At 39.8% G+C, this 9789-nt stretch overlaps 1 protein-coding gene across 1 annotated transcript in view; it reads left to right on the top strand.

Annotated features, from left to right (window-relative positions):
* Positions 1-5802: 5802 nt before the first annotated feature.
* The window catches only part of LOC118746901, a gene marked incomplete at its 5' end in the record, with an annotated part of 132026 nt that continues 128039 nt past the window's right edge, over positions 5803-9789 (top strand). The window contains 2 exon segments of the mRNA XM_036480882.1: positions 5803-5898; positions 6335-9647. Of these exon segments, the coding sequence (XP_036336775.1) occupies positions 6344-9647 (3304 nt within the window).

Genomic DNA, 9789 nt, shown 5'->3' with positions numbered 1-9789 from the left:
TTTTTTTTTGTGTGCCGGTGTTATTATTCGATTAATTTTAAAATAATCGTAAAAATATTTTCAAGAAATATGAATTCTGCAATTGTCTAAAATTGCAAACAGCTGCAAGAATTGCTCAAGTTTAGTGCATATAATGGTGTAAATAGTTGTGCCTGTAAGCTCATTGTAAAATCTAAAAAGTTAATCTAAAAGTTAAGTGTGGCAGCGTTACAATTTCAGTAGAAATAAAGCGGAATATCATCGACGCTTGGGGGAAAATGAAAACTGTTTACCCAAAACATTATGCCGACTTTCGAAAAAATACTGTCATTCAGTTGGTACCTCGGTGCCTGCTGAGCGCCCTTTTTCAAAAGCTGGTGTTACAGCCACCCCGCTTAACTACAAAACGCTTATCAAAGCTTTTTTTCCAACCTTGGTTAAATAATAAATAATTATCGGCGCCGAAAATTCTCCTTTTATTCTATTTAAGGCTAATTAGCATGAGAATTAGAAATTTGTTAATGGAAAAGTGTTTTGGTGAAAACTCACCGTAAAATGTGCCTTTAAAAATTCGATTTATCGATTACTTCTCAATAGTTGCAATTAATTTGCAATTAATTTTATTTTTGCTTGTGATTAATCATATGATTAATTAATCGATTATTTTATTTGTTTTTGCCATCCCTGCCCATATGCAGGTACGAAAACATATTATCTCAACCCACGCCCTATAACAAATAAACGATCTAGCTTTTGTAGGAAAAAGCATCAGCATTGCCAGTGTCTGACAAGACACTTGTAGCATCATCCGTTCCAGACTTACCATCGGAAAGTCAGGTACCAGCCTTTGACATCTTCAACTTTTCTTCGACCTGCATGGTTTAGCGAGCGATTTGAGGGACTCCACGCTCAGTAACATCAGATTTTGCTTATTCGACTCTTCGGGCTACCCAAACCTGACTATTAGAGTGGTTATTAAAAAAATCAAAATCATAATTTTTTATAAGACATCCCTTTCTTTTGCGCTACGTACAAAATTAAGACATTCACAAAAATGTCCAAACTTTCAATAAATTTGTAGGAGAGCTACGAGGGTTGTAAAAATCTTTTTTTTTACAAATCGCAAAATTTCGACGAAACTTTAACTTGGAATCTGATAAGTTTGGTTTTACATTTCGTTAAGTTATAACTGGTCAAAGTCAAAAGTTTGTCGAATTTTTGCTATAAAAAATAAATTTTTTTTTTCAAATAATTTCATAATTTTTTATTTTATAGTGCATTTATTTATTTTGTAGGTAGAACAAAAAATGGTACCCTGCGACGTTGATATTTTAAGAACCACCTTACTTACTGCTTTTTACTACCAGAAGATATCCTTGATCTTCTATGACGAAAACGCCCAAAATATTCAGAAAGGTCCTTCACTCTTTTTAGAACAACACTACCGACATTTCATATTTGGCTCATTATTATTCCTGCCACGAATGCCTTTACAAAAACCAACTGTGCACCGTGAAATGTCTTTTTCTCAAAAATTTGGTGGCAATTTGTGTCGCCGAGCGGTGAAATATTACTAAATATGTCACAGCAATTTGTGTGACTAGTGCGGCGCGATATCACCGTTGCTACAAGCAAAAGTGAGTGTTAAAAGTTGTAAAACTACAACAAAAACTAAATAACTGACAACACCTTTCGGTTTTAAGATTCAGTAGCAGACTAACTAGCAGCGGGGGGTGTGTGCAGAGGATTTCATTTTGTTGAAAATGGTTGAGTCTTATACCTCAAGCCCTCCTCGCATTTACACTTTGGTATTTTCCGCAACTGGTCACTTACTCTCTGTTGACATCAACTTGCTGCTTACTATTGCTTGCTACTACTTGCCACCTTTTGCACAATTGAGCTAAATACAATTTGTCATTGTAACTTTACGTTTATTTGAGAGAATTGGTGTCGCATGAAAACTTTGTTCAGTACAGTCAGCTTTTACAACTGGCCAACTGAACGGAAAGTGTGAAAGCGGGCGGGTAAATAGTTGTGTGTGTTTGTCCATACTTAGATGGAAAAGTATAAATGTACACAAATAGATACATAGTAGGCACATACATTCGTATTTATGTTTTTCGTGTAATTTGTTGATAGTTACTTTTAGTAAATTTTACTACTTTCACTAAATTATAGTAAATATATATATATAAACTGTCCTTAAAAATTAATAACGGGGATTAGAAGGCTGATCTCTGCCTGCCTGCCTCTGTAGTATGCGAGATAATGAACTAGTAAGCTACCTAAAGAGTATCCATAGCGAAAGTTTTTAAAAAGTGGGAAGAAAGTTCTCAAGTTTAGTCACAGGAATACAGTTCCGAATAGAGTATGAAGCTCGTTTTCAAACTAACAAAAGGTAATTTTGTATTTTTGTCGCCGATATAGTCGAATGGTTAGAGGTGCGTGCTATCACTCCCTGGGACCTTGGTCCCTGCTCCGATCAACATCTAAACTAGAAAACGGGTTTTCTAATAGCGATCGCCACACGTAAGGCAATTGCAACCCTGCGAGAGTGTTTCTGCCTTGGAAAAGCTTCACATAAAACCATTTAACATTTGGGGTAGCGTAAAATTGTAGGTCCCTCCATTAATAGGGCAATTCTGTCAACTGTCTTTAAAATCACCACAGTCTTTCGAAAGACAAAAGTCTTGCATAAGACAATTCGCACACCGTCTTCAAAAGTGACACAACTCAAAATAATACGTTTGTCAAAAAATGCGAAAAACTATTTCGTAGTACATGATAATTATATGGACAAGGGCGACTATACCTTAGGTTTTTTTTAACAAAGTATAACAAAAATTTGCTCCAGCTTTTGCTGAAAGGTAAATAAAAGCTTTGCGTACATTTTTAGCGCATAATCTCAAAAATGCCAAATTTTGAGTTGTGACTCTTTTGAAAACGGTGTACGAATTGTCAATTCTGGCAGCTATATTGAAAGCTCTCTACTCTAACGAGGAGGTCTTAGCGTTATTCTGTTTGCAAAAAGCAAAAATAGATTTAAAAAAAAACTTTAAAAATTAAAAGAAAGAGAAAAAATTTCTTTTAAAAAAAATAACAGCTAAAAAATAAAATTAAATTAAATAAATAAAAACATTCACTTTAAAATAGTAAAATCAAAAAATTTTACGAAAATGAAAATAAACAAAAGAAAATATTAAATAAACAAGTGATAAGCAAAAAACAAAACCGATTTCAATTCTAATATAAAAATAATTCGTTATGATTCAATCATCGGATCTAAACCAAATTCTTATGGGTCTCTCTCTGAGGTAAAAACTTTCCTTTAAAAAAATAATTATAGAAATCGGTTAACGTGGTCCAAAGGTATGCGAAGAATTGATAACCTTCTCCCTTTTTTTTAAGTCGGGTTAAAAAGAAAATAAGTTCCCAAAGTTTCGTAAATTAAAACAAAAATTCTTTTTAATACAAAATCTAAAAATGAAAAGAACGGAAAAAAGTAATGAATTAAAAAATAAGAAAATTTTAAAATGCGAATTCATGCAGCCCTCTAGTGCCTATATACGAGTATTTTTCTTTTTAGGACAACGAAATCTAATACATAATTGAAAGAAACTCATATCTCTCGAATAGGTCACCAGTGCTTTGCACACTCGACTATTGCGACAGTTGGAGCGAATTGCAGATAGACGAATTTTGTGAACCATAACTTGCTATAAGCGCACGAAAAAACACTATTCGTAGAAGGTTAATTTTCGTATTCTTCTTCTTCTTTATTGGCGCTGTAACCGCCTAAGCGAACAGCACGCCAGTCATTTCTCTTCTGTGCTAACTTACGCCAATTGGAAATGCCAAGTGAAGCCAAGTCCTTCTCCACCTGGTCTTTCCAATGAGAGGAGGCCTTCCTCTTCCTCTGTTACCAGCATCGCGGCCTGCGTTGAATATTTTCAGAGCAGGAGCGTTTCTGTCCATTCGAACGACATGGCCAAGCCAGCGGAGCCGCTGAATTTTAATTACACCTGTATAATTTGCAGACGCAGTGCCACGATAAAAATGTCAAACAATACTGAACAAAAATTTCGCATCAGTTTACACGGCGCACGCGCAATCTGCCATTAAATTCCCACCTATAAAAGTACCTGTCAATGAATCATGCGTTCTTTGCGATGGTACATCCATAGGCTTATTTTTTGGCATAAAAATACTCGGCGCTATTTATAAAACAAATGTAGTGATTTTTATTACTTAGTATGGAAATTTGACGGCTCTTTCTTTTTGCCTTAATTTCAGTCAAATTTAAACCATACTTATAAACCGTAATTGAAAACATTCAGCTCAAGCATTGCCGTTATGTATAAATTTTTTACTACCACAATGTTTGTCCAGTTACAGCCTTCTTAATTCACTTTCAAGAACGCGGATATGTGTTTTACACGAAGCAGTACTTATGCTTTTTCACTTCCGTATTTTAATAATTTTCCACGGACTGAAAAGCTGAAACAACATATGGAAAACCGCGCGAAAAGCCCTTAAGCCAACATAAATATTGGCCACGAAGGCATAATTACTTGTATTACTATGTATCTACATTAGGGTGGTGCAAAAAAGTTACAAAACAAATTTCATGGTTTTTTGAAATCAGAAAATAGAGGTCGCTCAAAATTTCTCATGTATTTTATATGGAAAAAAAACTTCAGGCAACCGCACTTTTATAAATTTTATAATAAAAGTCGTCAGAAAAAGGTTATTTTTAAACTTTTATTTTATTTTAAATAAAAAAAAAATCGGTCCACCCGGACTCTGATTTTTTAGTCTATTGATAATAGCTAACGTTGGCCGAAATAAAAGTCCTTTCCTAATAATAAATAAACCACTTATCCAAATTAAACAACTTTGGTATCAAATGAAAGAGAACTAGAATAGCTTTAAAGTTGAAGTATCTAAACGTAGAAAGCCACCTATTGAAAAATATTTAAATTATTATTTAATTAAAATTTAAATTTAATTATTTAAATAAAAAATTATTTTGTATTTTATTTTATTATTAATTATTTACTAATTAATATATATAATAAGTTTTTTTTAAAGATAATTTTAATTTTTTTTTATTAATATAAATAACATTATTTCAGACTTAAAAAATATTTGACCACGTTTAACTGTTATTACTGGACTAAAAAAATAAAAGTCCGGATTTTTCAGTTATTAATGGACATTTTCCTAAAAATTCAAAAGGGTCCAGGATTCTTGTCCAGTAGGTGCTGGGATCAAAGGAACATTAATAACCTTCTTCTACGATAATATTTCTCCCGGACTTTTAGAAAATCGAAACAAAATTAACTGTTGTTTTCGGTCCCTTAAATTTTTCATATAAATATAATATTAAATATTTCTTATTGGTCCCTCAAAAACCCCAAAAAAAATAGTTATTATGGAAAAATTATTAAATAAACTACTGTCCTGAAAAGAAACAGATTTTTTCCGATTGAAAAATATAAATTTTCAGGGATTTTATATATATATTTTAATTAAAATAAAAAACAGGGCTAAACTTTTTTCGATATAGAACATTCCTGGAGGTTGGGAGCATTAAAATTCCGCCTTTATTCACTTCGCATGTATTTTTGGCCCACCCTAATATACGTATAACTTAAATGAACACGTAACTGCACAGCTACTACTTTGTTGCAAATTATACTCACACCGTAGACAATAAAAAAATCCGCTTCCAATTTTAAATGCGTTTTATGTTAACTTCTCGAACTTCATACACATTCATTTATATTTTCCTTTTCCTTTTTTATTTCGTTTTACTTTCAGTTGGCTGTAGTTGATTGTGATTTACTTCAATGCAACGACTCGGTGAAAAATTGCAAGAGCTATTCAAATTGAGATTATGTGCGCAAAAACAACAGGGTAAGTTACACACAAATATACACACATATGAATGTGTACATATATGTAAGTGGGCAATTGGCTGACTGGCTGCTGAACTGTTAGTGATTTTCATTTATGTACAGCAAAGTTGGCGGCCGCAGCGTAGTTGTGGCGCAATTCACTTCGGTTGCAATGCCCTAGACGTGCCACACATAGTGGCTTGCCACCTTTGTTGCAAATTTTGCACGTGCAACACCTTCGACACGTACGAAATTGCCCGCAAAGGCACTACAGCTAGTAAAACCGCCAGCCAGCCAGGCAAATAAGTACGCGCATATTCTATAAATTAAAGTCAGCCAATTACCTGCCAATCGAAATGCCGCACCCTTACCAATGCAATCTACTAAGCCGCCAAATAACACTTTCATTTTTTATTTTCCGTGCTCTCTTTCTTTCTTTTTTTTCTGTGCTATAGTATTCGCCGATGTACGACAAATCAAAGAAAACCTGGAGTCAACGGCTCAAGATTACGAAAACCACAGAGAACAACAACACAACAACGACATCAATAGTAACTACAACAACATCATCGGGTAGTTGTGCTGAATACAGCCGCAAAACAACGGCATTGTTAGGCACTCCTCCCACAGACGCCGAAGCAACATCGACGACATCAACAGCGCGGCAAAGGTCCACGAAAACGAAGCCAACGCAAGATTTCGCATATAATGCAAATCATTTTGGCCGCAGCCAAATACAGACGTATCAAACAGTTGCAACCACAATGCATTTGCCCACACTGCAGCTTAGCGATTATCATATTGGCAATGGCGGGGGCGGGGGTGGCGTTGGTGGCACCTATGAGTATTCGCCAAGCGCCCTTTCACGTTCCATGAAATACGCCGAGCCATGGATCTATGGCACAGTACGTGGCATACCAGCGCGACCCTCCTACCACCACTTCATGCCACAAGCCACATCATCGCCAGCCAACTACATGCAACCACTGGCGGTGGTCATCTGTTCGTGTCCCGAATATCTGAATGGCACGAAGCGTGAGGTGAAAAAGGCGAGCGTTTGCAAGAAGTGCAAAGGTTCACGCCTGCCACTGACGCCCATCGGCGGCACGATGCGCTTACCAGCCGGTGGCATGTTGGCCATGTCGAAATTGCGTAGCAGCGGTGCTGCGACTGTACGTGTGGTTAGCTCATCGAAGAAGGCACGTCCGACCATACTGGACCCGCAAAAGGATCCATATGACTTGATGCGACGCACGCGCCTACTGTCACCCGAACCGGGTGTAAGTAGTGGTGGTGGTAGCGGCAGCGGCGGTGGGCGCGATGCAGGCAGCAGCAGTCGAGGCGAGAAGGATAAGGCACGCGGACGTGGTAAAAGTGAAAGTCCTGTGCGTGGACGTAGCCGTAAGCGTGGGCAACTGCCCGGACCGAGCAAAAAACAGCATACGGGCAGCAGAAGAGGCGCACTGACAGAAGAGCCTGACTGTTGGCTGGTGGAAGATGCAGACACGCTGCTAAATGCCAGCGGGGCTGTGGCAAGCGCATTGGGTGGCGAGCCAAATGCGACACGACGCTCCATACTACGCTGCAATGTAAATCCCTATGACCTGATCTCACTCAACCAAGCATCCTCGTGCCAGAGCAACAGCAGTAGCGGAGGAGTTGCTACAGCGGGCACATCAACCTCACGCAGTAAGCTCGCTACCCCTACTTCCCATGTGTCTGCTACCAACAACACCGCAAGCTCGCAGAATGAATTCATGCCACCAAACTATGATTTTAATGTGGCTGATGCCGCGCTAACCGAGGAAGCGCCACCCTTTGCCACCAGCCTGGCGACTGGCAGGAAACGTCAGAATGTCAGTGGCAGTAATCAAGCCGAGCAAATGCTAAAGACGACCACCGCGGCAAAGACGGAAAGTAAAACAACAGTGTTGCGACGTGATACGCGCACAGCAGGCAATGTAAATATCAGCGAGGAAGACACCGGCAGCTCGCATGACGAGGAAGTACGACGCAGCAAGCGGAGCTATGGTAATGTGCAGGCAATAGCCGGGCAGCGTATTAGCTTGGGTAGCAGCAACTCCGCCACCAAATCTTTAATCAAACAAACCGTGGATGGCCGTAGTTACGAGAGCATTACGGTAGGCGCATCGCCGCAGAGTACGGCAACAAGCGGCGTCGATGTCAGTAAGCAGGTAAAACCAATCGATTCTGCAACGTCAACGCAGTCATCGTCGCAACCAAAGCGTCCACCACGCATACGAAAGTCTGATTCGAGCGAAAGTGCTGAAAGCGAAGTAGAACAACAGCTGGATAAGAGCGCTGTGGGAAAATCGTCAGCCGTTGCATTAGATGGCGAACGCGTTATGCTTTTAACGACCACACCCACGCAACGCATCAAATCTATACTGAAACGTCCAGGGAACAAAGCTGCCGAGAGTGCCACGGATACAGCTTCTGCTCAGGATCAGCAAAAGGTTTCTGCGGTTAGCGGTGACGCTGATAGTGCCAAGACAAAAACACCTTCGACGAACACACGTCGCACAAATGCCACGCACACCAATACCACAAATTCACCCACATCCACTGCCAAATCGCAATTTTACATTCCGCTTCCGCAGGCACGAAAAAAAGTACAGTTCAGTGTTGAGGAGCGCATAGTGCATGCGCTCGAAAGCGATGCGACTAGCAGTGATGAGGCGCTTGAGACCGCGGAAACGCAGGAGTTCTTATCCGATGAGGATGACAGCAAAGCTATGACGACTGATGCTGGCGCTCGTCAAGCACTCAAATCCACATCCAATTACGAGTATTACAATCGAAAGCGAGAACAACAACAGCGTTTGCAACGTGCCGAAAATGTGGCATCCAAAACCGCAATAGCAGACGCGAACTCGACGGGCGGCGAGGCAGCGCATCCCAGCGGACAATTAACACACTCGTCACTGGTTCTGCCTACACAGGAGGCCTTGCTGGCGGAATTGCAACAGTACTCCGATTTTGTGTCGCAGGTAATTGCTCAAGCAGCGAACAGCAGAAGCAATAGCAACAGTAGTAGCAACAAAAATTCCGCGAACGATTATGATGGCTATAATTTTGATGATGCAGCCATTGAAATGCGTGCAGCCCGCGGTAGTAGTGCAACAAACTCTGTGCATTACGAGGATATAAGTCCCATAAATGTTAACGAAAGCAGTGCAAGCAATAATAAAACGAACACTTGCAGCAGCAAACAGCAGCAACAATGTGGCAGCGACGATGACGATGACAAAATTATGTCACTTGGTACAACGAAAATGTTGCTTACTCCACAAAATGCCGACGGCAGGTCGACGCATTCATCCACAGCAATAAAAGTTGCAACGACAGCGGCAATGGCAGCGGAAGCGGCAACATCATCGACATCATTACTGCCAACAACAGCCACAAACGCTCAATCACTTGGCGCTGTTGTCAGCATCGTCAATACGACGACCACCACCATGAGCAATGGCGCTCTCGCAGCCACAACGGAAGCAGCTGCGCGCGTGTCACATGTCAAACACGCCAACAAAGTTGATGAGTTGGATGATGATGATGGTGATGAGGATGATGGCCATTGCGATGCCATCAACAAGAATAATAACAACACGAGTAATAATAACGAGAATGAAAGCAGCGACGGGGATGTGTACGAGGATGCGTTGGGCAGTTCGACAGCAACTTTGGATGCGCACACAAACCATGTCACCACGGCTGCTGATGATGTGCTAAAAGCGAAGCTACTCGGTAAGTTCATTTATTTTTATGTTCGCCGCTTTGTTAGCTTTTAATTATGGATATAAAGTTTGCCATCAACAGCGTGCGGTATCCCACTTTTGCTGTGTCGGCTGACTCTGGCTTTGTGTGCCTGGGCGGTAAATGTTGTATA

This window comes from Rhagoletis pomonella, unplaced genomic scaffold, assembly GCF_013731165.1.
Source record: "Rhagoletis pomonella isolate Grant_MI unplaced genomic scaffold, Rhpom_1.0 Rhpom_scaffold_00011, whole genome shotgun sequence".
Lineage (NCBI taxonomy): Eukaryota > Metazoa > Arthropoda > Insecta > Diptera > Tephritidae > Rhagoletis > Rhagoletis pomonella.
The sequence above is the reverse complement of the archived record's forward strand: the minus strand, read 5'-3'. Positions and strand labels throughout refer to the sequence as shown.